We start from the raw sequence: 27,724 nt of genomic DNA, 5'->3' as shown, positions 1-27,724 counted from the left end.
CCAACCCTCCGGCACTCACAAACTTCCAGGTTCACCTTCTTAACCGGAAGCGGAAGCTCTCCGACTCGACTTCCGCCTCCCCCCATCTCAGTGTCCGAGCTGCTGGCCTAGAGAAGCCGGAAGCTACTCTCGAGCGGTTCGGTTGCGGCCCGTTGCCGGCCGGGAACTCCTGTGCAGGTCAGTGGGCAGGAAGCGGGTGGCCTGTCGCCTTCCCTCCCGCGGCCCCAGCACCGCAGGCACCGCAGGCAGGCAGGGCTGTCCCGAGCGGCCTGTAGGGCAGCGGGGGCGGGCGGAGGACACCCCGGGGAGGAAGAGAACAGAGTGGCAAAGGGGCCTTGGAGGTCTTCTAGTCCAGCCCCCTGCTCAGGCAGGAGAGCCTTCGGACAAGGGACTGTCCGGTCTCCTCTCTGCGAAACCTCCAGCGATGGAGCTCCCGCCACTTCTGGAGGGAGGCTCTTCCCCTGGTCAACCGTTCCCTTGGGGAGCTCTGTGCCACCAGATTTCTGTTTAATGTGTGCTGATTAGGGTACATTCAAAGTGACAATTAAGTATTCTATTCTATTCTTCTATTCTTCATTCCAATATTTATTCTATTCTTATTCTACTCTACTTCCTATTCTATTCTATTCCATATTTCTTTTCTATTCTATTCTTCTCACTGTTAGGAAGTTTCTCCTCAATTGCTTCTCTCCTTGATTAGTTTCCATCCATTGTTTCTGTTCTTGCCTTTGGGAAGTAAATTGACACCCCTCCCCCTTCTTTGTGGCAGCCCCTGAAATCCGGGAAGGCTGCTCTCGTGCCACTCCTGGTCCTCCTGCAAGCATTCTTGGTAGGTTTTAGAGGGGATTTCCCTTAGGGGGAGGCCAAATGGGATGCAGCTCCTTCCTGCCCCAGCTCTTCCGAAACTGACCAGAAAACGCTCAGCTCGCAATGTAAATCATGGTGTACTCCGTTAACCCCGTTTGGGGAACCACACATTTTGGGCTGGATTCAGAACAAACGCCAGACTGTGCATGTGAGCCTTTTCCAACCCCACGTGGAGGTTTTCAAGGAGAGACTGGGCGGCCCTGAGTCCAGAATGGTGTAGGGTCTCCTGCTTCACCTGGGGGTTCGGCTAGAAGATCTTCCGTTTCCTTCTCTCTCTTATTCTGTGTTCTTCAATCAGAGCCGGCATGAAATGGGCAAGGTGAAGAAGGCCTTTTCCCAACAATTTCCTAAGCAGGATGACTGTCTTTAGCGCTCCTTGAGACCTAAAGCATGAAGAGTACAAAGCATAACGCCCTACCAGTCCTTGAAACAAAATTCTTTTGAAAGTGGTAAATTTAGCAACTAAACAATTAACAATTTAGTCACCCTGGAATGGTGGAACATCAGTAGGAGCAGATCTCATGAATAATAGGATTGTCCGCCTCTGTAGCTTGTTGATTATTTATTTATCAAATCTATACACTGTCACTGACCAACTCACTGAGTGAGCGAATCGGATTAGGTGATGAAGGATGTGCTTTGCATCTATGTGCTGAAAGAGCATGTGTCAACTAAAGTTTTCCTACTGAACATTGCATTAAATGGGACTAGGTTGCCATTGTCTGCTTTCGGAGATAAGGCTGATAGGGAAAAATATTCTTTAATATCATGTGTGTTGAAACAAGCTAAAGCCAGAGCTTCAAGCTTCTTTGGATTCAAATGCAAATTTTCCTCATTCATTTGTTATTCAAGGTTATGCTTATATATATATCCAAGGAAGCTGGAATAAATTGAATAAATAACTTGGATATAAATGATATCATTCAGATCGTATTAATTTTTCCTGCAGATTAAACCTATATGCCTGACCATGCGGATATCAGCCTGCCCCCAGAAGACCGGGTCAGAGGTCTTATTCATATGGGGAGTTGTGTGGAGGTGAATGAAGATGTTCCACCACGAAGATACTACCGTTCAGGTGTTGAAATCATCCGGATGGCAACTATTTATTCTGAAGAAGGCAACATTGAACGTGCCTTTATATTGTACAACAAATATATTACGTAAGAATTAAGCATTGCTCAATCATAAGCCTCTATTCTGACAGCAATAGAATATCTTTGTGTTGCAAATTAGCTAGACATCCTGGAATTTGTAATAGATGTGACTAAACTTCTTATTTATCTCTAGCCTGAATGTCAGTTTTTGCCTTGGCTTTTGGATCATCTAATTAAAATACATAGAGACCAAAATTACAATTTCTCCAAAGTATTTTTCTCAGTTGAGTTTTAACTTTGACGAATAATTGCCCCATCCCTGATTTAGGAAATTAATAAAACCATCATAGTCATATTTGAGCAAGGCCAGCCCTCACCAAGGAAGAATATTTCATGTAAATGGTAAAATACCAAAACTTTCCACCATTTTCCCAGCATTATTTTTTTTTCCAGGTTAGCCATTGACTTCTTTTAATCTTGTTGCTTTTTCTATTTTTATGATGTTATTGAAAGATACAAGTGAAAATCTTCTTCATTTATCAAATTTTATTGATACAAGCTTGAGAAAAATACTTATTCAGATTATTTTGCTTGTTCTGTCAACCCTTCTATGTCAATGTCCTAATTGAAAATCGTCTTACAGAACTTACAGTAGTCTGAGAGTAAGAAATGAGTGGAATAAAGAGTTAGAGGGTCTTGTATTGTCTAAACCAGGGGTCTCCAAATTTGGCAAGTTTAAGACTTGTGGACCAACTCAGCATAGACGGCTGGAGAATTCTGGGAGTTGAAGTCCACAAGTCTTAAAAGTTGCCAGGTTTGAAGGGCTCTGATATAAACAGTGGGCAAGAGCTTCTTAACTTCTATAGCAAGAGTGTTAGTGGTCCTCAAAGTATATAAATGTAGTGTGTGTGTGTGTGTGTGTGTGTGTGTGTGTGTGTGTGATTGCATTAAACAAATAGCTATAGAATTGCAACTTTGTTATAATGACATTTTTGTTGCATTTCTTTCAATTTTGTTACATAACTTTTTAATGTGTTCCAGACTTTTCTTAGAGAAACTCCCCAAACATCGTGAATATAAAACTGCAGTCATTCCAGAGAAGAGAGACACAGTGAAAGTAAGTGATGCAAATGTTTTTCAATGGGGAAACGTCAGTTGGCTGCCTAGGTGGTATGTTCAGAAGGCCTCTTTTGAGAGAGTCCTGATACGTTTGATGTCCAAGCGTGATGCTCCTCCTGTGAAACAATATCACTGTTTAATCTCGCATTTACTATTTCAGCTTTGCCACTTGTTTCCCTCTGGCTGTGAAGCCTCTGTTCTTCCAGGCAAGCCAGGGCAGCCCATGGCTCACTGTTGTTCAGGCCTTCCATTCTGAATTATTATTGACATGCAGAAGAGCCCCTAGGACAGTGAGGGCGAAACTTTTCCTTATCGCCTGCCACAATTGTGTGTGTGTGTGTGTGCCCACACCAATTCAGTCCTTCCCGCCCACCTGCGCATGCACGCACGACCCCTCCCCAGCCTCCGGAGGCTTTCCTGAAGCCTGGGGAGGTCGGAAACAGCCTCCCCCAGCCCTCCAGAAAGCCGAAAATCAGCTGGCGCACTGGAGCTGATGGCTGGCGTGCCACCTGTGGCACATGTGTCATAGGTTCGCCATCGCCGCCTAGAATTTACCAGCTCCTCTGTCGTCCTCTGGCTATAAAGAAAGCATAAGCATCTACTTCTAGTCTGCAACTCACTTTATGTCATACCTGAACTGGGATTGTCCTTGTGAGCTTGAGCAAGCCAGGATCATAATTGCTTGACATCACGGATCAAACTAGGTTGACTTTGAAAATAAGGATAATACTGCTTTAATTACTTTAAAACAGTGTATAAACAGTCCAGGAATGTATTAATAAAGGAGATCAGGGCAGCAAAGAGAAGCTACTCTGAAAAGCTGAGAATCAGCGCTCAGCAAATGAACCAGCAAATGTGTGAAGAAGCAGCATTTCCCTCTGTTAAAATATTGAAGTCTGCAGGTAACAGTCATTGGCGTGACTCAGAATATAGACAGAAGGTTGAACAATGTGGAGCTGAACACACTTGTTTGTTTGTTTGTTTGTTTTTATTGGATTTATATGCCGCCCTTCTCCCAAAGGACTCAGGGCGGCGTACAACATTAAAAAACACACATCCCGAAAGTTAAAAAGAAATTAAATACATATCCAAAAAAAACAAACCCAATTTATAGGACAATACATTTTAAAAATGAGTTAAAATTAACAGGCCAGGCCAGCTTGCTGGAAAAGCCAACTTTTTAGGGCGCGTCAGAAGGACCGGAGGTCGGGGATTATGCGAAGCTCCAGGGGCAGCTCATTCCAGAGGGAAGGCGCTCCCACAGAGAAGGCTCTCCCCCTGGGGGTCACCAGCCGACACTGTCTGGCCGACGGCACCCTGAGGAAGCCAACTCTGTGGGATCGCACTGGACGGTGGGAGGCTATTGGTGGCAGTAGGTGGTCTTGCAGGTACCCTGGGCCTAAGCCACTTAAAACAGTAGAGATGAAAGTGGATTTTAGGAGGAACTCTCCTATCCTATCACCTCTTATTACGCTAGATAACAGTATCAACTGTAGAGATCCTCAAGTTTCTGGGTTCTGTAATCTCCCAGGATTTAAAATGAATCATCATTCCATAGTCCTTTCTGAGACTTTCCCAGCTGTGTCTCAGTAAAGGAGGTTCCTCAGAGAGGTGGAATGGAAAATCTTTCTTTCCTTCCTTCCTTCCTTCCTTCCTTCCTTCCTTCCTTCCTTCCTTCCTTCCTTCCTTCCTTCCTTCCTTCTTTCTTTCTTTCTTTCTTTCTTTCTTTCTGTTTTGGAACGAGGCCTCAAATGGACAGACCCTGTGATAAGAAGACTTGCTCCTCTTTCCCTGTGTTTCGGTACCAGATTGGTGCATCCCGTGAATTTCAGTGTGGAAATTGCGTAGAAACCTCTACTTTCTTTCAGTGTGTGTTTGCTATGGCCGTCTAGGAATGCTTTTTACTGATAAGTTGCACTGTTCAGCTTTAGTTCTGGTTCCAAATGTCTAATTTTGTGCTGTTTTTTCCCCTTAACTCAGAAACTAAAAGAGGTTGCATTCCCTAAAGCAGAGGAATTGAAAAAGGAGCTTTTAGCCAAATACAACAAGGAATATGCAGAATACAATATACAGAAGGTGAGTAACCACTCTGTTGCCTTGGCTGCTGGAGTCTTTAATCTGGCTGAGCCAGAAGCAAAGAGGTTGGCTGTCAAGCTAGCAATGCTGACCTGGGTTGATTCTCCTTAATGTCTGGGAATAGACATAGCTAAAGCTCTGAGGAAGGCCAGTCGGTACCTTTGGAGATGCTGGGAGAATCCGCAATCAAGAGACAAAATAAGCTGCATCAAGAGAAAAAGTGAGTAGGGCCTTGACAAAAACTAAACATGGTTTAATTTAAATGTAACGACAGTGGCATATATTTAATGTGAATATTGTTTAGTATAAATGACGACAGCTGCTTAATGGTGTCGGGGTTCTGAATCTAAGAAGAGTTGAGCCTGAATAGTACTTGAATACGAAAGAGAGAAATGTGGAAGTTGTTGAATACATTGCTGAAGTCATGACAAACTATGCCCACTGCATTTCTCCTGTGCGCTGCTTGGGGAATCCAAGCATGGGTTAACTTTGTCCATGAGCCTAGAGACTGAGTGATGTAGATGGATGGCCACACCTCCTCTGACTGGACTAGTTCAGTTTTTAAACTCAGTCCAGCCTTAAGAGAAGCAAAAACCTTTCTCTCTAAGTTGTTAGACCAAAGTATTCATCATTATTATTATTCAGCTTGGATTCCCTCGTAACGCCGTTGTATGACAGCTTCTGAATCTCTTTCGCGGTTGTGTCGACCTTTCCTGCATATGGGTTCGTTCCATTTCGCTTATGGTTGCAATTGACTAATTGGCGTTCCTAAAGCCTTTGAGGCTAGGGAACCTGTTATTGATGGCGTTACTGCCTACGGCGCTACTCACTGGGAAGGTCGGTTTGTCTGGACACCCTGTCGTCAGGTCGCTGGAGTTGCTGCCCTTACTTTTGGCATCACGCGCCGCCAAGAGCTGCGGTTGCTAGCTGCTTGCGAGGCTGTGTTCTCAATGCTGTCGGCAGCCATTTTCTTGCCCAATTTGAATTTTCCGCCACTGCTGTAAGTCACGGTGGCCATTTTGGAGCCAATTTCGTGCTGAAAACTAACAATCTGGGTGCGGTTTTTCTACTTTCCACCCACAGTGACATAAAGTCACCAGTTATCTTGCTCCACGAAGGTTGGTTCGCCACCATTCTGCTGGAGCACGCGCTTGATCTCTTGCGGCCTCTGTTTCGATTGCAATCGGCATTTGGCCTATCTTTGATCGTGAGCTTGAGCCTTTTCAATCCTAGTATTACCATGGCAGATCGTTCTACTACTGGGGGCAGCGCTGGGACTTCCACCTCCCCTCAGCTGTCCTCCGATGCCACTGGGACCTCTTCCAGAGCAGATAGGACCACCACCAGGGCTGCTAGCCACAGATCCCACGCTCATTCAGCGGCGCCTGACAGGGCACTAAGTGCGCCAGTAAGACTAAGAATGGGCCTAAGAATCCCACAACCCCCAGGCCGCCTCCCATCTTACTGCCTCCAGCTTAACTGGGAGTCAAGGTTGGTCCCCAGACCTCCGTATCCCCCAAGGCTTAGCCACCGAAGGGCCTGAATCAGGTCTTCAGGGCTCATCTGGCCCTTCTGAGTCCAGCCCAGGCCCAGCTCCTTCCCGTTCAGGGGCCTCGGCTACCTTTACTCCCACTGCCGCTGGCCTTAAACCGGAGGACACTTCTGAATTTGACCTCTCCCCTGGGCTCAGGGACATGATTGCTGCTGCCATTTCTAGGGGAGTAGATGCAGAATTGCAGTGCAGGAGTCAACGATCCAGAAACCTGATTTCTGCTAAGGATTTATCCACCTCTCAGGCTGATCCACCTTCTCCCTTGCCTTCCATCTACAGTGAGGGCTCTGTTCTAGGGGAGGAAGGGGAAATTTTGGATCTAGAGTTATCGGATGATGAAGGCCTGGTCCAAGATAAAGTTGCCTTCTCGGGCCACTTCAGGCCAGCCTTATTTGCATCCTTACTTTATAAGGCCAAGGCCACCTCTAATTTGGGGGGAGCAACCACCCAAGCCAGCACCAAAGTGGGGCTTGACCCCACGGAACGCTTGTTCGCCGAACAGGTGTAGGAGCAGGAAGCTATTCCATCAGCCAGATTGTTTTTGGACGTGATCCAAAAACAATGGTCCCAGCCCACCGCGATTACATCTCCTAGCAACGGTGACAGGAAGCTTTACGCTTCTATACCGGAATTAGAGTTTTGCAGTTTCCTACTGTCAATCCTCCGATAGCGGCTTTGGCTTCCCCAGCCCTCATCCCAACCGAGATTTCGGAGGGCTTGAAGGCTGAGGACCGCAAGGCTGAGCTAGTTATTCCTAAAACGCACCAGGCGGCTGCCTGGGCATTGCGTGCCGCTACGGCGGCTTCCTTTTTCAATAGAACTTCTTTAGTCTGGTTAAGACAGCTACAGAAGAGACTAGTGGCAGAGGTTTTACGCCTTCATCAGGATGTCGTCAAGCTGGTGCCGACATTAGAATTCTCCTCTGATGCCGAGTCGACTTCCGGTCCCTGCAGGCGACGGACGTTTCGTCTGCCGCTTGTCTTCTCAGTGGGCTCCGTTTGGAACACAGGGGGCCTTGGAGGGGACCCCTGCCGTAGGGCGGCTTGTTGGAACCCCCCAGACTCGGCGGCAGCCGGTGGGGTTTTTTCCATCTTTGCCCCAGGAGCCGGGGAGCAGAAGGGGGGGCATGCTTGCCCCTTCGCCGAATGGGCTCCGGAGCAAATAAGTTAATCAAAGGAAGCGTGGCTGAAATGTTGGTTGTGAAGGATCCTTCCTAATCTCTTCAACTATCGGTAACGGACAAGCAGCAGGTTATCGTAAGTTTCTGTTCAATCCATTTTAAACCGAAGATTGGAGGGGGGAGTTTTTCTTTTCTAACCCCCCCCCCTCGGATAAAGCGGCATTCAAACTCTCTCTCTCCACTTTGGAATGGAGAGAGAACAAAGGCTGACTTGCCACTTGAATTAACAATGTGAGAAAGACTGAAATCACAGTTGCAAGAGTGCTTGCTGAGCTGTTTTTAAAAATCAAAACTTTTGCTCTTCTCCCTGTGAAAAGGAGGAGTCAAGATGGCTCCCCTCTGTTCCCGTTTTTGTACTTATAAATGAAGTCTGCCTTTTGAAACCACCCTGGGGGGGGGAAATGATAATTTCTGGCATCTTTTAATACCTCCCTTGAGGGTGCTCTGGATCTCTTCTGCTTCGTGGACTTTCTGGATTTGATTATTTGGTTTTTCCCTTCCTGGTGTACCTCTGTGTCTTGGAACAGTGAAGGAGAATTAACTTTTTACTTTCGGATTCGCCTGCTACCTTGGACCAACCAGGCTGTGTGCTCCAGCGACACCATTTTCTTTGTAAAAGATTCACCATCTCTGAACTTAGACAATGGGACCTAAGAAACCACCAACGGGCAAGTCACTTTCGGCTCCTGCATCGGCGACTTCCAGCCCAAGTACCCAGCAGCCGAAAATTATTTCATTGCTACAAAAAGAAGCGGCTGGAGAGAGTTCAAAAGAATTATCTGTCAACCAAATGTTTCAGGAAATTATGAGGGGCCAAAACGAACTGAGGAAGGAAGTGGCAGATCTCAAAAATGAACTCAGAGGGGTACAACATAACACAACAGAAAATTAACAGAGGATTGCGGTACTGGAGGAAGGGGCAGCTGGGATGGAGGAAAGGGTTAAGGGAAATTTAGAACTGGAAAACTTTATGGCCAAAATAGAATTGGAAAGAATGTCTTTTTTTCTCAGATTCCAGAATCTACCAGAGACAGAAAATGAAGATCTTAAAGATATTATGAGCACAATTTTAGCAGAATACCTTAAGAGAAACAAAGAGCAGATGTGGTGGGATATGGACCTGGTCTATAGAATTAATTCAGCATATGCCAGAACTCACAATGTTCCAAGAGAGGTACACATTAAATTTCTCAGGAGGACCATGAGAGACGAGGTGCTAGGGGCCCAAACGGTGGGACCTCTAAAATACCAAGTTAAAGAAATTACCATTCTTGGACTTCCGGTTCCGGCGGCTGACGGCGACGGGCAGAGACTGCTCGCCCCGCGCATCCCTGGTGGGCTCCCCACCTCCTGGGGGGCACAGGACGCCCCATAGAGGCGTTCTGCCGGAGGAGCGGCGCGGCGGGAGGACCCCTGGATTGGCGGCGGCCGTCGGGGGGCTCCCGCTTCGCTCCAGGCACTGAGGAGCACGAAGGGGAGGCGCTCTGGCGTCTTCGCTGTGAGGCTGTACGGAGTGAAAAAAGAAAGCTGAAGGATGCCGCGGCGGAGCGGTGAGGTGTAGACTTCCTTCATTCCTATTACCAACTTTAAAATCTGTCAGCTGTGCAAACTTGAACTTTTGGCTTGATTTGGAGAGGTGCGGCTGGAGGGGAGGGGGATTTCCCCCCCCCCCCTTGGACAAGCGGCTGGAAACAAGTGTGCTCTCAGCCCCAAGGGAAGGAGGAGGGGGAGAGCCAAACCAAAGATGTCACACTCCTACTAAATGGATTTTCAGATTTAAACTTTTAAGTTTTAAGACAATGAGATCTGGAAGCCCTGGGAACTTTGAACTTTAAAAATTTTATTTGTTGCCTCAATATCCGAAGTTGGCAGGGCAAGATGGCACACTTCCGTTGTCTTCATGAAATGTGAAACTTGACTCCACCTTTTAGCTTCAGGCTTCCGGTCTTTGTCTCCGTGCTACCTGGATAACTCTCTTGTGGATTGTTTGCTTCTGAACCTCCTGGAGTGAAAAACATCTGCTCTTTTGCCAGGGTGAGTAGAAAATTCCCCTGTGCCTGGACTCTCTGCCTCCTGGACTCTCTTAGCTGTTCTACCACTCTGACTGATCTTTCTCTACATTGACTGGACTAGACTCTTTATTACTAACAATGGCATCTAAAAGACCACCTCCTGGAAAGTCAGGCTTTGCTGCCTCTGTCCCGACATCTGCAACCTCAAGCCCTAGCACACAATCAACATTAACAGCCTTTAAACAACCTAAATCTACGGACTTGGAGTTTCACCAAATGTTTCAGCAAATTTTACAGGGACAAGAGGAAATAAAGAAACAACTGAAGGAGATGAAAGAAGAAATTAGAGAGAACCAGAAAAAAATTAATAAGAACTCACAGAGACTGGATCTTTTGGAGGGTGGGGCGGCTGAGATGAGGGGGGGGATAGAGGGCGTGCAGAAGGGAAACAAAGAACTTGACACCCAACAAATGAAAATAGAGTTTGAGAGAATGTCTTTTTATCTTAGGTTTCAAAATGTGATGGAGACAGATGATGAAAACATAAGGGACATCATGACAACCATTTTGGCTGAGTAAATTCAGAAGCAAAAACAACAGATGGGGTGGGAAATAGACCTGGCATATAGAGTGAACTCAGCGTATGCTAGAACACACAATGTCCCCAGGGAGGTACACATTAAATTTCTTAGGAAAAGCACAAGATATGAAATCCTGAATGCACAAAGGGGGCAAGCCTTGACATACAAAGATAAGGAGATAACCATTCTGAAACAGATCCCCAAGAAAGTGAGGGAGAAAAGAAAATTTTATTAGCAATTGGCGAATAAACTATACCAGAAGGGGGTGTGGCTTCGATGGTTACTGCCTGAAGGTATGCTAATATTCTGGGAGGAGACAAGAGTTAGAATTAATACACCCATAGAGGCGCAGGCCTTTATGGAAAAAAATAAACTACTCCTAGAAAAACCAGAAGACACTTCAGTAGATATACAAGACACGGGAGGGGCCGGAGCACTGCCAACGGGGGGCGATGGGGCGACATCAAGAAAGCTCAGATCACACAAATGAGTAAGAAAATCCATGTGATATAAACTGACCGAAATTACCAATTGAATTTACCACACTGACTATATGCTATTATGTAATATTTGAACTTTATGCAAATGTATACCATGAGTCTGGAGGGGGGGGTGCACCTACCGCATTTCGCGGCTGCCAAAATTTGTAATCTCTCCCATACCTTTTCCCTTTGTAAAATATCAAAAAACCAATAAAACTTTGTTTAAAAAAGAAAAGAAATTACCATTCTTAAGCAAATTGCAAAATGATTAGAGAAAAAAGGAGGAAGTACTCTTCCTTATCAAAGAAACTACACAATAGAGGAATTTGGTTCAGATGGTTATTGCCAGAAGGAATGCTGATTTTCTGGGAGGGAAGCCGAATTAGAATTAAGACAGTGGACGAGGCAGAGGCCTTTATTAAAAAACATTTTCCCCTCCCAGAGGACGAAGATAGCGGAGGTGGGGGAAAAAGCAGCAACGTACAAGATATGGAGAAGGGGGGGGGGCATGGCTCCACCCGGGGGCAGGGAGGAGGGAGCAATATCGAAAAGGCTCAGGTCACAAAAATAAATATATCTGAAATATTATCGTAATTGTTGATATACTAGAAAGTGACAAAGAAAGAGATGATTGAACACATTGTTGATATAAAGTAAGAATTCTGTTTATGCTATCCTTTATATGTTATTTCTAAAATTGTAGAAGTGTGAGATTTGGGGGGATTTCTAACATGGGAGCTACTAAAATTTTCTATGTACCCTATTACCTTTTCCCTATAAATGTTTTAAAACCAATAAAAACTTTTTACAAAAAAAAAAATCTCCTCTGATGCCATGCTCAATGCGGTCATGTTCGCATCCTGAGCTGTGGCATCCAACATAGCTTCTCGTCGCCTCTTATGGCTACGCCATTGGCAGGCAGATGTACGTTCTAAATGGCGCCTTGCTTCCACCCCCACCCACTTTGGAGGTGCACGGATAGCTGGCAACAACCTTACCCTCAGCGGCAGCCTTTTCGTGTCGGGGATTTGGAATACACCCCCCTTCCCCATACCCCTCTATCTAACAGATCCTCCTCTCAGTCTCAGGACAGGTTTCAGGATAGAGCCAATATTAGGGACAGAGGTAGACACCAACACCAACAACAGACCCAGGCCCGGCGGCCCTTTTGTGGCGTCAACAACCGGTCCTTTCGTAGGTACTCGGTGACTCGCACGAGGTTGGCCCTATTGGCGGGCGTTTAGCTGCCTTTGCCCACCAATGGGAGGCCACAACCCCGGATGCCTGGGCTCTTCAGACTGTGAGGCTGGGCCTCACTCTGGAATTCCTGGTCATTCCCCCGAGACGTTTCATCAGATGCCCGCTTCCCAGGTGCCAGGTGAAAAGACGCCTGATGGAGACAGAAATTCAGCACCTCATTTCCATCAACACCATATAACAGGTGCCACAAGGGCAGGAGGGTCTAGGATTTTACTCCATACTTTTCCTAGTTCCCAAGAGCTCTGGAGGATGGCAGGCCATCCTAGACTTGAAACGGCTCAATTTCTATCTAAAGTACCCAAAATTCAAAATGCAATTGCTCAAAAGCATTCTAGCGTGCATTCGCGTAGGCAATCTGCTCTCCTCCATCGACATCAAGGAGGCATACCTACACGTGCCGATACATCCGGCCCATCGAAGGTTCTTGCGCTTCCATTTTGCAGGGCGTCATTTCCAATACCGCGCCCTGCCATTCGGCCTATCATCGGCCCCGCGAACCTTCACCAAATTGCTAGCAGTGATTGCAGCCCCCCTGAGGTCAGTTCCCGTAAGGGTCAATTGTTATCTAGATGACATCTTGGTCTTATCGTCTTCCCGGGACCAAGCTGGTTGCGTCCTGCAGCAGACGATCGCCACCTTACAAGATCATGGCTTTGAACTGAACTTCCCCAAGCAGCGCACAGGAGAACGACCGTTGACTTACCTGAATGGTCCTTCTATGTGCGCTGCGAGGGGAATCCAAACCCGCCCTCAGGCTTCGGCTGTTATGGGCCTGGACTCACCTGTCTCCGATTACTTACCTGACTTGCTTTTGACTGTACTACTTTTTGCATCTCTCAAATTGGCTGAACCTTCATCCCAAACTGAACTAGTCCAGTCATAGGAGCCGTGGCCATCAATATATATATGCTGCTCTTGTTGTATTTGGATCTTTCCCCGTGTAAGATTGAGATTGTCTTGGCAACGAAATAGAGAAACACCCCCACAACATGAATAAATGTGACGATGGCTCCCGCTTGCCAGACATCTGGAAACCAGATGTTTTAAGCCAAAAACAGCAGCCTAAGGATGGCGAGTGAGACCTCGCCGAAACGTTGCCAAAACAATCTCAATCTTACACGGGAAAAGACCCAAATACAACAAGACGAGCATACCTACACTCGTGGAAATCTACCGTGTTGTAACGGCCTGTGTGGTGGGTGGAACTCGTTTGTTGACTAGGGCTGTAGTGGGGGTGTTTCTCTATTTCGATGGCTTCCATAATTATTCTCTTGTTGAAGTGTTCAGTTTTGGGATTAACCTGGTTCCTTCAAAATTAATTTCATGTCCTGTAGCTTTAAGGTGCTGGAAAAGGGAGGAAGTTTTTTCTTTTTTTCTTACTGTGTGTTCTGCGATGCGTGCATTTGTTCTCCTGTTCGTTTGTCCTATGTATGTTGCAGGGTAGATTTTGCATGGTATTTCATAGACTCCTTGGTTTTCTATCTGGAATTTGTCTTTGGGGTTTCTTAAGATGTTGGCTATTTTTGGTCAGTGTTGAAGGCTGTCTTGATATTGTGTTTGTGGAGAATTTTGCTGATTTTATCTATGGTGCCTTTGATGTAAGGGAGGAGGGCGATGCCATTTTCCTGTTCTGTGTCTCGGTTTTTGGTGGGGAGTCTCCCTTTGTATTAGGTTGGTAATTGTTTTTGTTTGGAATCCATTGGAGATTAATATGTTTGTGAGAGTGTGTAATTCAGTTTTCAGGTGGTCTTTGTCGCTAGGCATTTGGTTCTGGAGATGAGGGTCTTGGCTACAGAGTTGATCTGTGCAGGGTGGTGAACAGGATTGTGCGTTTAGATAGCAGTTGGTGTGTGTTTTTTTCCAGTAGATGGTGTGTCCTAGGGAGCCATTGGGTTTTTTGTAGATTAGGACATCCAGAAAGGGAAGTTGGTTGTTTGCTTCTATTTCCATAGTGAATTGTATTTTGGGGTGTAGGCTGTTGAGATGTGTGAGGAAGTTGTCCAGTTTTTCTTTCCCGTGTGGCCAAATCACGAAAGTGTCATCAACATATCTAAGCCAAAGTTTGGGTTTGTGTTCAGATTTATCTAAGGCGTTAGTTTCAAAATGTTCCATGTATATGTTTGCGATGACGGGTGAGAGGGGTGATCCCCTGCCCTGCAACATACATAGGACAAACGAACAGGAGAATAAATGCACGCATCGCAGAACACAAGAACTCAATAAGAACAAAAGAAAAAACTTCCTCCCTTTTCCAGCACCTTAAAGCTACAGGACATGAAATTAATTTTGAAGGAATCAAATTAATCTCCAGAACAGAACACTTCAACAAGAGAATAATTATGGAAGCCATCAAAATAGAGAAACACCCCCACAACATGAATATGACGATACCTCCCGCCTACCAGACATCTGGAAAACAGCCCTAGTCAACAAACGAGCCCCACCCACCACCCAGGCCGTTACAACACGAAACAACAATAGACACACAGCCAGCACCAATTATGATACAACCACATAATCAATCATTCCACTTACTGAAAGAAAGCCAGCACTCCACACACACCCACCAAACTTTATAGAAAGACGGTAGCTCCGATCACACTTTAAGCCCAAAACCCAGCCTGAAGATGGCGAGTGAGACCTCGCTGAAACGTTGCCAAGACAATCTCAATCTTACATGGCAAAAGACCCGAATAACCAGATTTTACTGCTAGGGATGTCAGGGTTCCAAATAGCATCCAAAAGTAAATCAGAGTCCAAGGCAAAGTGTTACTCAGAGTCCCAATTTATTAAGAGAGCCCTGTTGGCACATCTGGGAAAACCTGAATCTGAAAAACCTACCCAGTTGAAAGTTCAAGATCTTGCCCCCCACACCCACAAGTCCATCCCATGGTCCAATCTCCCACTGCCACTCTGGCAGCTTCCACCCATCCAGTTCCGATCAGGTGCAGCGGTGCAGAGACAAAGGATGATGACCTTGGCTTTCTAGAAAGAATGTTGTTATGGCTACATAGCATCTCACTCTGTACAATCCCCCTCTCCCATTTTCCCACCATAGAAAATGGCTAGCAGAATAATAGAAAGTGTGGCAGGCCAAAGACCCAAAAGAAAAGATGGCTGCAGGCCTGACAAGGGAAGGAGATGCCCAAAGAGAGTTGCTCCCGCTGTCATTTCCCACGTGACCTGCTGGCTCTTCTCCTTCCCATTCCAGAAGAAGCAAGAGGAGGCGTTTGCTCGCACCTTGGCCCTACAGCAGCAGCTGGAGGAGGAGAGGCAGAGAGTGGCGCGCATGAAGCAGCAGCAGGCCGAGCAGGAGCAGTTCCATGCCTTTGAAGACATGATCAGGCGCCAGGAGCTGGAGAAGGAGCGCCTGAGAGTGGTGCAGCAATTTGGGACAGCAACTCTAGGCCCCTCGGAGGGTCCCTTACTACCCGGCGTGCTCAAGCCCCCCACCGACCCCCAAACTCTTATGTCTGCTGGTCAACCTTTGAGCCCCGCTGGAGGAAGTGGACTGCCAGGGCCACCCGCAGTGGACAGATCGCTAAAACCTGGCACTGTGGGGAACTCCGAAAACAGTAGGTTTTGGAATGAAATTGGTGGAGCTTCTAGGGAACGCAGAGGCAGCCTTGTCAGAATTGCTCCAAATAATCCCCTCTCCCTGCACAATCCAATCCCTTTGGGGCAGACGAGGGAATGCTTAAGATGCCAAAAATTGATCTATTTAAATATAGTAATTCTAATGAACCGGAAGGTTCTTGGCAGAATATCTGGGATTGCTTGGCATTTCTGTTGTTTTCCAAAACTTGAATTCTCCCAAAGTTTCTGCTTGAAAAGTTCTTCTAGGTGCTTCTCTCCAGTCTTCAATCGGCCAATAGTATTGTGTCCCTATCCCAGAGTAGATCTAAGGGCTCAGAGGCACCTATTAGAGTCTCCGGGTGAAGGCCCATCCTGTTTGCCACCCTGCTCCATCTTCTGAGAAAACGGGGCGGGTAAGGTTTAGGTCATTTGGCCTTGGAGAGAGTTTTTCCTCCAGGTTTGGCCAGGTGAGGCCCTTCAGCTGTTTACCTCTAACCAACTGGAGGGTCCTGGCAATAATGCTGGACCCCTCCCTCATTCGTGTCACCGAAAGGCTTTCAGATTTCCCCCCAAAATTTTCTAGGTTGTAGATGGTGCGGCTGCAGTGATCTGTTTTTGTAACAGATTAGTTTTACTTTTATTGAAAGTTAAAAAGAAAACTTGAAAAAAAACTTTGAAAGAGAAACGTCTGCAAAGAAAAACCAGAAAATCCAGTTGCCTCCTGAAAAAAGCACCTTTGGGACAACCTGGAGGACGGAGAATCTCCATCGACAGTTTTAAAAAAATCACAATGCAAAAACTGGAAATAGCACAAAACCACTTTGGAAAAAGATTTCCAGCACTGCTGTAGGTTAGCTGATTATTTGTGGCAGGAGTTTGCTGTGCCCTGTTTGGCAAATGTCAAGTGAGGCTGCTAGATTATGGCTTTTGGGTGGTAGGCAGAGCTTATGAGGAATAAAATTGTCTCTTACCTGGCAAACCAGCAAGTTGGGGCCGGCTAGGCTGGGACTCAGACTTTGCTCTTTCCTTCCAGGCACAGTTATAGACGGCCTTCGCCACATCATTGTCCCCAGGGATCTGTGCCATAAATTTCTGCAGTTGGCAGATGCAAATACAGCCAGAGGTGTGGAGACGTGTGGGATCCTTTGTGGGAAGCTGGTAAGATGATGGCATAAATCCTAAATCCATAAAGTTCTCCCAAACTGGTAACTTGGTCATTTGGAAATACCCTAAGTAGGAATACAGGTCTCACCATTCATCTTTGAAGGGAGTTTGCAAGGATACGAGACACACGCAGGCCCAAGTAGTCAGAATACAAGGTCATATTTTGGTCCTGTTACTTTTGGAAACTGTTGCCTTTCATAATGGATTTTTGTAATTTAAGTCTGACTCACGATTACACATTATTATTCAGGAGTTCCTAATTTATTTAGGTTCAGGGAAAACACCAAGATACAAAAAAGGGGCTGAGACTCTAGAAAGAACGTAGAGAAGAGCAACAAAGCTGATAGAGTTCCAACCGAGAATTAAGGAGAAATTTCCTAACAGTTTTGGGACAATTAATTGGTGGAACAGAAGTTGCTTTCAGAGCTTGTGGGTGCCCCATCACTGGAGGTTTTTAAGAAGAGACTGGACAGCCCATTTGTCCAGAAATGTTCCTATAAATCAGGGGTGTCCAAACTTGGGAACTTTAAGACTTGTGGACTTCAACTTCCAGAATTCCCCAGCCAGCATAGCTGGTTGGGGAATTCTGGGAGTTGAAGTCCACAAGTCTAAAGTTCCCAAGTTTGGACATCCCTGCCATAAATGGAGCATCATGTGCACGCAAGGGCCCACCCCCTCGCATAGTGGAGCTGTACACCCATGTGCAGGTGCCTGCCACTCACGGAACTGTTTCCTGTCCCTCTCCCTCGCTGCTCTGCAAAGCTGGGAAGGCTGGGGACCCCTGTGCTAGGGGATGGCCGTATGCCGATGGCTGCCTACCAACCGTTTACCTGAAAAAGCTATTTGTTGACCCCCCCCCCCAATGACACTTGGCCTTGTTTCTCTCCCCCATCAGATGAGGAATGAATTCACAATAACCCACGTCATTGTTCCCAAGCAGCACGGAGGCCCCGACTATTGCAACACCGAGAGTGAGGAGGAGCTCTTCCTCATCCAGGACCAGAACAGCCTGATCACCTTGGGATGGATCCACGTAAGCCTCCTTCCAGGCTCCCAAAGCTGCCTACGGAGGGGCCTCCTGATGCCCCCAGAGAGAATGGTGGCAGGGCAGAGGAAGAACCTGGGGGCTCTCTCTCTCCCCCTCCCCCTCCCCCTCTCTCCCTGATTCACTTTAACATTTGCCCTGTTTTTGTTTTCTTCCTTTAGACTCATCCTACTCAAACGGCTTTCCTTTCCAGTGTGGATTTGCACACTCATTGCTCCTATCAAATGATGCTGCCAGAGTCCATAGCTATCGTTTGTTCACCGAAGTATCAAGAGTAAGTTACTGGACCGTGTATATCCCAATCTGGTTGTGAGATTGAGTCAGATCACAGGGTTGCATTTGGCACTACAGACCCCTCACATCCTGGACACCAACTGTTTCAACTCCTCCCCTTGGGATGGCACTACAGGGCACGGCATGCCAAAACAACCAGACCCAGGGAAGGTTTTTCCCTTCGCACCATCAATCTGCCATACACCTAATTCTCACAGTGCTGTCTAATGTCTGTGTGTATTCCCCCATATAGTATGCACTATTACCACTTAACCTTGTTATTATCTTCTTCACTTCCTACCCCCTTATTGGGATGATTGATGATGATTGATGATAATGATTCTGTTGCTTTGCATGTATAGTGAGAGCTACTGCACCGGAAATAGATTCCTAGAGATGTATCTAATCACACTTGACCTATTCTATTCTATTCTATTCTATTCTATTCTATATTCTCTTCTGGTTCCTGCTTCTGCCTATTCTATTCCTATTCCTATTCCATCCTATTCTATTCTTTCCAATATTCTATTCTATTTATTCTAATATTCTGTTCTGTTCTCTGTTCTCTATTCTTTCATTATTCTATTCTCTATTCCATTCCATTCCTTTCCAATTCCCTATTCCTATTCTTCTGTACTCTATTCTATTCCTATTGCTTTAAGGGGCAAGCACCACATTCTCCTGTGCGCTGCTTGGGGAATCCAAGCACGGGTTAACTTTGTCCATTAGCCTAGAGACTGAGTTATATAAATTGTTGACCACGCCTCCTTTGACTGGATGGTTCAGTTTTTTAACTCAGTCCAGCCTAAAGAGACGCTGGAGGAGCTTAATTAACAGAAGGTTGGTTCGCCGTCTTCTTTCCTGAGCTGTGGCCGTAGGGAGAGTCGGTTCGCCGCTCTCGTGTCGGCAGGGGAGGGATGGCCCGCTGTTAACGCTCCCAACTCACCTTCCGCTGTGGATCGCGTCGCCGCGTGTGGGCGGCGCGTTATCACCGCCAGCGGCCAGCACGATAGCCGAGGGACCGCCTAACGACGGTGAGCCTGCCGCCCCCCCCCCTAATTCGGTAGCTGACGACCTCTCCGGGCGGGTAGGGAACAGTGGCCATTTTGCCCGTTTTAGATTTCGTGCTGAAAGGACGACTGGCGTCGGCCATTTTGGGACCGTTGGTGCTTTCGCGCCAATTTGACTGTGGAAGGGGCGGAGCTTACCATTGCGCGCCCGATTGTTTGCAAGCGAGTCATGCTATTCAGGTCGGTTCGCCGCCAGAGCTTAGCACCAGAAGGCTTCTGATTGCAAATTCGGCGATTTCTCTCTGAACTCCAAGTGAGCTTGAGCCTTTCATTCCCGCCAGACGCAATTTACCACGAATTGCTATCATGGCCAATGTTTCCAATTCCGGGGGCAATGAAGGTACTCCAAATTCTCCCCCACTGCAATTGGACCTCGCAGGGCCCAGTCTCAGGGCCAGTAGGTCCACCACTAGATCCACCGCTAAGGCCCCCAGAAGCAGGGCACACATGTCTTCTGCAATCCCGGACAGGGCCTCAAAGTGTAAAGAGACAGTCAGGTCTTCAGCCTCGACCGTCGGGTCTGCCCCCAGGTCTCCTCCTAGGCTTGTACCCGAGCACCCTTCTCCTCCCCTCTTGGCCCCCCTCACAGGGGTCCAAGGCTGGTCCCCTGATCTTCCTACACCATTGGCAAGGGGTTCGGTAGAATTAGATCTAGGACCCCGGTCTACCCCAGATCTCTCTGTGGGTGGCCCAGCCAGGAGCCTGGTCTCTCCCCATTCGGAACCTGTGGCCACGTTTACACCAACGGCTGCAGGCCTTAGAGGAAGGGATGGGCCCGAAATGACCCTGCCTCCTGAGATTCATAGCATGATATCTGCTGCTATTTCCCAGGGGGTAGATGCTGAGTTACAACGCAGGGCCCATCGCCATGCCCCTGCTGGCATCGCCAGGGACCTCTCTGTTGACCAGGCTGACCCCTCCTTCACCACCGCCCTCTGCATACAGTAAGGGCTCAATTCTTGGTGAGGAAAAAGATGCAGCAGTCCTGGAATTGTCTGATGATGATGGTCCGGGTCAAGAGGCCCCGGCCTTCTCTGGCCTATTTTGGCCTACCTTATTTAAATCAAAATGGGGTGGGGGTGGGCGACCACCCAGGCTAGTACAGTCATGGGACTTGATTCCACTGACCGGTTCTTTGCAGAACAAGTGCAGGAGCAGGAGGTCATGCCTGTTCCCAAACTGTTTTTGGATGTGGTCCAGAAGCAGTGGACACAACCAACGGCCGTTTCTCCTCCCAGTAATGGGGACAGGAAGCTCTACGCTTCCACACCCGAACTGGACCAACTCCTCCAGTTCCCCACTGTGGACCCCCCAGTAGCAGCCCTGGCTTCTCCGGCCTTGATTCCTTCTGAGATCTTGGAGTGCCTTAAGGCCGAGGACCGCAAGGCCGAGCTAGTCATCCAAAAGACGCACCAAGCGGCTGCCTGGGCGTTGAGAGCCGCTACAGCGGCCTCTTTCATTAACAGAACATCCTTGGTCTGGCTGCAGCAGCTGTAGGCCAGGCTCCCTCCCGAGGACCTGCGCCTTCACCAGGATGTAAACAAGCTGGTGGCAGCACTGGAGTTCTCTTCAGACGCTACCCTTAATGCGGCCAAGTTTGCATCGTGCGCAGTTGTTTTCAATGTGGCATCCCGCCGGCTCCTCTGGCTTCGCCACTGGCAGGCCGATCTCCGCTCCAAGTGGCGTTTGGCCTCCACTCCCTTCAAGGGAGGATCTCCATTTGGAGCTGCGTTGGACCCCATTTTAATTGAAAATAGGGACAAACGCAAGGTGTTCCCCTCGACCACTAGACGTGGGGACCGAAGGCAGCAGCCATACCACAGGAGGCAGTCCTTTCGGGCCGGGGACTCCAGGTATACGTCTACCCCATACATCCCTCCCTATTCCAGACCGTTCTTCCAGTCACAGGACAGGAATCAGGACCTGGCACTGTTCGTCCCCCAATGGGCAGAAACCTCCTCGGATGCATGGGCACTCCAGACTGTGAGGCTGGGTCTCACACTGGAATTCCTCGCTCTTCCCCCAAGACGCTTCATCAGGTGCCCCGTACCACAGTGCCAGGTAAAGAGGCACCTGATGAACTCGGAAATCAACCACCTGCTTTCTATAAACGCTATAGAACAGGTACCCAAGGAACAGGAAGGGCTAGGGTTTTACTCGATCCTTTTCCTGGTCCCCAAAAGTTCGGGGGGATGGCGGGCCATCTTAGACCTGAAAAAGCTCAACCTTTACTTGAAATACTAGAGGTTCAAAATGCAGTCGCTCAAAAGCATCCTGGCATGCATCCGACAAGGCGACCTAATGACCTCCGTGGACATCAAGGAGGCATATCTCCACGTGCCGATACATCCGGCACACCGAAGGTTCCTGCGTTTCCAATTTGCTGGGTGTCATTACCAGTACTGCGCCCTGCCCTTCGGCCTCTCATCGGTCCCACGGACCTTCACCAAGCTACTAGCAGTAGTAGCAGCCTCTCTCAGGGACATTCTGATCCAGGTCAACTGTTATTTAGATGATATCTTAATTCTCTCGTCTTCCCCGGAAATGATGATCCAGGACCTACAAACCACGATCGAGACATTACAACTCCACGGCTTTGCCTTGAACTTCCCGAAAAGTCACCTGCTCACAACCACATCCCTACTCCACCTCGGGATGACCATAGACTCCGAACGGTGTGTGGTGTCGCTCTCTCCGGATCGACATTGGAGTCTGCAGAACCTGGTGAGTCAGGTGCAATCTCGCCAATCTCTTCCCCTCGCAGTGCTCTCCCAACTACTGGGGAAGATGATATCATGCATAGACGTCGTACCATGGTCGAGATTTCATGCCCGTCCCCTCCAGTGGTTCTTGCTTCCATTTCAGAGAGCCCACACCAGCCACACGCAGACCAGGGTCCGATGGTGGGTCTCCTCAAAGACCCTCAAGGGGTGCCTATTCAAGGAGCCGGAACGACTTGTAGTAACAACAGACGCGAGCCTGTTCTGCTGGGGAGCCCACGCCCTGGACAGAGCAGCACAGGGACAATGGACCGCCCAGGAGTTGCGCAACAGCATCAATTGGCTGGAGCTCCGGGCCATCCGCCTCGCCCTCCGGGACTTTCGGGACCTGGTGACAGCCAACCACTCGTTGGTGCTCACGGACAATGTGGCCTCCAAAGCGCATGTCAACCACCAGGGGGGCACCAGATCCCGGGCCCTGATGCTGGAAGCAGAAAGTCTGCACCACTGGGCGGAGGCTCATCTACTATCATTACGGGCGGAGCACATCTCGGGCACAGCCAATGTGCAGGCGGACTGGCTGAGCAGAACCACAGTAGACCAGACGGAGTGGCAACTCCACCCGACTCTGTTCCAGGAACTGGCACGACCCCAGGTGGATCTCTTTGCTCAGCCACACAACGCACAACTGGACAGATTCTTCACCAGATACTATGTTCTGGGAGCAGAGGGCACAGATGCTCTGCGCAGTCCCTGTCCAGAGGGCCTGCTTTACGCCTTCCAGCCTCTTCCACCTGTACCACTCGTCATACAGAAGATTCTGTTGGAGAGGGCGGAAGTGCTCCTGATAGAGCCGATGTGGCCCAGACGTCCATGGTACGCAGACCTGGTCCATCTCTCGGTATCCCGCCCATGGAGAATACCAGATGGCCAGATAGCGCTCGTGCAGGGGTTTCTCACCCATCCAAACCCTCAGCCACTACAATTAGCCGTGTGGCACCTGAGCGGTCAATCCTGAAACGTCAACATTTTTCGGACAAAGTCATCGACACTATGCAAGCTGCCCGCCGTCTGTCAAAGACCCGTATTTATGAAGCCACCTGGCAGGCCTTCTGTCGGTGGTGCCGGACGGTGTCCGTGGACCCATTCAAATCTTCCACACCACAAGTCTTAGATTTCCTGCAATTGGGCCTGGACAAGGGACTAACGGCCAGCACACTCCGCAGGCAGATCGCGGCGCTAGCTACGGTGATAGGAAGGTCCCATGGACAATCCCTCGCTCGCCATCCAAGGGTCCGTGCCTTTCTCAAGGGTGCTTCTAACCTCAAACCACCAGTAGTCCACCGCTACCCTACCTGGGATTTGCCCCTCGTGCTCGCAGCTCTCACGGCGGAACCCTTCGAGCCCATTCATACCATTGGACTTAGATTGTTGACCCTCAAAACCATCTTTTTCGTGGTGATTACATCTGCTCGTAGGGTCTCGGAACTGGCCGCACTTTCAGTGCGCGAAGACCTCTGTATATTTCATTCCAACAGGGTCATGTTACGATTGGATCCGGCCTTCCTGCCAAAAGTCAATCCCCTGTTCCACAGGGCCCAGGAACTTATTCTGTCGGACTTCTGTCCCAATCCGTCACATCCCCGAGAATGGAGGTGGCATCATCTAGACATCCGCAGAGCCCTCCACCGCTACGTGTAGCGCACGGCGTCCTTCAGGAGGTCAGAGGCACTCTTCGTGTCCTTTCAACTGTCATCTATGGGGCAGAAGGTATCCTCACACACCATTGGACGCTGGCTGAAGGCGTGCATTGCCCTCGCTTACGAGTCCCAAGCTCGACCACCGCCCAGGCGCATCACTCCCCACTCTACTAGGAGTGCGGCCACCACGGTGGCATGGGCAACTCAGGCCTCGGTGGAGGACATTTGCAGGGTGGCAACCTGGTGATCCCCATCGCCCTTCATTCGCCATTACAAAGTGGACAAATACGCTTCGGCGGAAGCATCCTTTGGGCGGCGCGTCTTACAGAGGGTTGTTGCATCCATGGCCCTCGACCAGCCGGCACCCCGCCCTTAAGACCTATTGCTTTAGCATGTCCCATGCTTGGATTCCCCAAACAGCGCACAGGAGAATGACTGTTGACTTACCTGAACGGTCTTCTATGTGTGCTGCGAGGGGAATCCAAACCCGCCCTCGGCTTCAGCTGGTCCGGGCGTTGACACTGTCTCCATAATCTCACACACATGCACGCAAGGCGTCTACTTACCTACCTACCTTTCACAAATCTTCATGGCATCTCTTGGACCGGCTGAGCCTTCGTACAAAACTGAACCATCCAGTCAAAGGTGGCGTGGTCAACAATTTACATAACTCAGTCTCTAGGCTAATGGACAAAGTTAACCCATGCTTGGATTCCCCTCGCAGCGCACATAGAAGGACCGTTCAGGTAAGTCAACGGTCATTTCAGACGCACTCTGTGCCTCCCTGAATAACTAATGAAGTTGGGGGAGATTGTGATTCAGAGGGAGCCCAGTTCAATTTAAGCAGCTCATTAGGGAGCGTAGTTTTGTTCAAATCCTGTGGAAATTCCACTTCTGTTCCAGTCTTCCTGTTGGGGAAAACTTAGCCGAAATTGAGAAGGTTGGCAGCCCGGAAGGGCAAAGTGTAAAGAATGGTCCCTATTGCAGATAAACAGGGTTGTGGTTTTGTAGGTAGGAGGGGTTTTTGGAGAGGTTTCTTCAAGGTGCAGCTCTCCTCTCTTCTTCTGAACTCAATGCTGTCCTTGGCCCCGAGACCATTGGCAGTGTTTGGGGCCAGCTGATTTGGTCCACCATTACTGGTTTTTTTTAGGACTGGATTCTTTAAACTGACAGACCATGGGATGGAGGAGATCTCTTCCTGCAGACAAAAAGGATTCCATCCCCACTGCAAGGATCCTCCTCTCTTTACTGTAAGTACCCGAGAGAAGCTGGGCCCTTCCACTTGCGGCTGCTTCCCAAGGCTCCCTCTGGAAGTCCAGGGAGAAGGTCTTTCCACAGACGTGACTTGGAAGGCGGGGCGAGTCCATCCTGCCTTAATAGTTGCCCTTCTTCTGGTGTTTGGGAGGTGGTGTTTATCCCCTTAGTTGTAGGATTTGGTTCTTTTTACTATACTTCAGTCAGTGTTGTTGTGGAGTTGGACAGCCTGACCAAAATAAATAAAGCCGTGGGATATTAATGGCAAAATGCTCTCGGCTTGTTCCTGTCAGAAAACAACCTTTCTCCATCTCTCCCCACCTCCTCTCTAAATTTTCTACCTCCAAAGCTTCCTAAAAACGTGTCCAACGGCCGTAGATTTGACTCCAAATCAAAGAGCTTTTAGGAAGTGTTTCCCCCTCCCATAGCAATAAGAAACTAGCTCTGATATGTCATCAAATAAACATCTCAGATTATTTTATCTGGAGCTAACCTGGGCCAACCGGACATACATTTCAACAGCTGCTCAACCACCAGGCATCCTCTTCCCTTGACTTTGATATTTTCTTTGTTTCACGTTGATTTTCTGTCTGCTGCTCTGAGTAAATCTCTGAGTAAGTTGCATATGCCTGAACTTTGCAGCCAGTGAGGAAGACAAACAGTCTCCCACTCTCTTGGGTAAGCGTCTTGTAAAATGTTTACCCAATTCTAAATTCTAGGACCCACAAGTGTGCCACAATTTATGTATTTGTTATGTCAAATTAGGTGGCCTCCCATCTCATCCACATGGCGTTGGGCAGCTTATCATTTTAAAAAAACACCAAAGATCTAAAAGCAATATAAAAGCCAAGCTACCCAATCAGCAACTGAGGTAAAAGGAACCACCAGCAGCCATCAGGGCAACCCTTGTACAGGCCCCAGCACGCATCCAGTTCCCCAAGCCCAGTGGTAGAAGGGGGTCTTTTAAGACATGCCCCCAACCCAGTAGGGCGAGGGCCAACCGAATCCCTCCCAGTGGGGATGTTCTAAAGGGCAGGCCCCGGGACACAAAGGCTCCTTTCTGGGCCTGCCAGATCCCATTCCGTCACAGGCCTCTCCTGCCCGGTCTGAGGGATGGAGAAAGAAGTTCCTCACCCCAAGCCACAAAGGGCTTCGCAGGTCCTCCCAGAGCTTTAGATTGGAACTGGGATAACAGTGGCAGCCAATTCAACTGGTAGAGCAGAGAAATTACATGTTCTGACGGAGAAGCAGACACGACTGCTGGGCCTCTGTGCTCGGCTTCAGCTCTAGCTTCTAGACGCTGCACAAGAGACACCTCCCAGTCTCGGAACGGGTTCAGCTAGCCCAAAGGTCCTGCTGGCCACAGCTGCCACTTCCTCAGACAAAAGCCACGAGTCCAGGAATATTTGGGGCAGCCCCACCCCATCCAGAACAAGAGCTGGAACGTCCCTGGAAGCAGTTTAGGGCCCTAAACACCACAGGCCCTCCGTCATCCTGGGGCTGAGCTGAAGCTGCTGTTCCCCATCCAAGCCTCCAAAGGCCAAAGCAGGATCCCCACAGCATCACTTGGAGGGTCTGGGAGGGAAATGCAAAGCTGGGTATCGCCTTTGTCCTCATCCAGTGCTGTCAGCGACCTTCCCCAGAGGCCTTGGATGGAGGTTGAATTAGAGTAAGGGGAGTGCGGCAACCCTCTTCCTCCTCACCACTGACTGACTGGAACTGGCTGCAGAGGAGGGAAGAGGACCAGGACAACACAACGCCTCCCACCTCCTGCCTGGGGAGCCAATGCGAAGGACGCCATGGTTGGTGGTATGCAAAGCTGCCTAAGAAGCCCTTTCCAATCCCGCCTGAAGGACACGGCCCCTGCCTGGATACAGACCACAAGGGCTCCAGGTCTTCTGCTGCTGCCAGGATTCTCTGGAGCTGCTGCCTGACCGTCTTCTCAACAACTTTCTCTGGGAAGGAAATGTTGAAAATTGGGCAAAAAGGGTCCAGAAAGTCAGGCCTAAGGCGGCCTCTAAGACGGAGCGGGCGAACAGCGTCTTTTTAGGCGAAGGCGAGACAGCTGTTTGTCTCCGAGGGAGAATTCATCCGTTCCCTGTCTACTTTCTTCCAAACTGTCATGGTTTTCTTTTCTCTCTTTCAGACTTGCAACCACATGACGGTCACGGAAGCAGAAGTGACGGTGCTGGACCTTCGATGAGGCTGCCTTTGTATCTCCTATCGGTTCTTCCTGTCCTCCTCAAAGCTAATTTATGGTTGCTCCTCTCACTTTCTCTGCAGGGATCCCCAGAATCGTACCTGTAACACAGCAAAGGAATTTTGCCTTCTTTTTGATCACATATGAATAATAATTTGGGGCATCGCTGAGAATCACTAAAGCAAAATTATAAACTAAAATTAACCCTAATACCCTCAATAGCGTCTCGTCTTGGCTGCCGACTGAGGTTTCCCAACAAACCAGGAGACACACACAGAGGCACAGACAAAGAGGAAGAATTCTCGGAAGTCTGTGGCTTGACTCGGAGAACGTCCATCCTTCTCTGTATTAAGATTGACTCTTGCACGTTCTTGGGAAACATCCGTCCTGTCAGTGGGTTGGAATTCTCACACTCAACTGTGCTGTGCCAAAATGTTGACTTCAGTGAGCAGTAATAAAGCACGTTTTGTGCCGAAGGAAGTGCCCACAAAGAAAA

The 27,724-nt window shown here is 48.6% G+C and overlaps 1 protein-coding gene across 3 annotated transcripts; it reads left to right on the top strand.

Annotated features, from left to right (window-relative positions):
* The first annotated feature begins 32 nt into the window (after positions 1 to 32).
* Positions 33 to 27,724, top strand: STAMBP (STAM binding protein). Of its 3 annotated transcripts, none has more exons than XM_081961024.1 (10): positions 33 to 177; positions 1,817 to 2,030; positions 3,006 to 3,081; positions 5,064 to 5,159; positions 15,438 to 15,801; positions 16,836 to 16,960; positions 17,907 to 17,999; positions 18,173 to 18,285; positions 24,925 to 25,024; positions 27,175 to 27,724. In XM_081961024.1, the coding sequence occupies exons 2-10, from the start codon at positions 1,828 to 1,830 to the stop codon at positions 27,229 to 27,231; spliced, it is 1,227 nt and encodes a 408-aa protein (XP_081817150.1). In that variant the 5' UTR covers positions 33 to 177; positions 1,817 to 1,827; the 3' UTR covers positions 27,232 to 27,724. The 3 variants fall into 3 exon arrangements, with proteins under 3 accessions (XP_081817150.1, XP_081817148.1, XP_081817149.1); XM_081961022.1 differs by having other exon boundaries at positions 35 to 177; positions 17,862 to 17,999; XM_081961023.1 differs by lacking the exon at positions 33 to 177 and adding an exon at positions 812 to 829 and having other exon boundaries at positions 17,862 to 17,999.

This window comes from Natrix helvetica (assembly GCF_964273705.1).
Source record: "Natrix helvetica genome assembly, chromosome: 8".
Lineage (NCBI taxonomy): Eukaryota > Metazoa > Chordata > Lepidosauria > Squamata > Natricidae > Natrix > Natrix helvetica.
The sequence above is the reverse complement of the archived record's forward strand: the minus strand, read 5'-3'. Positions and strand labels throughout refer to the sequence as shown.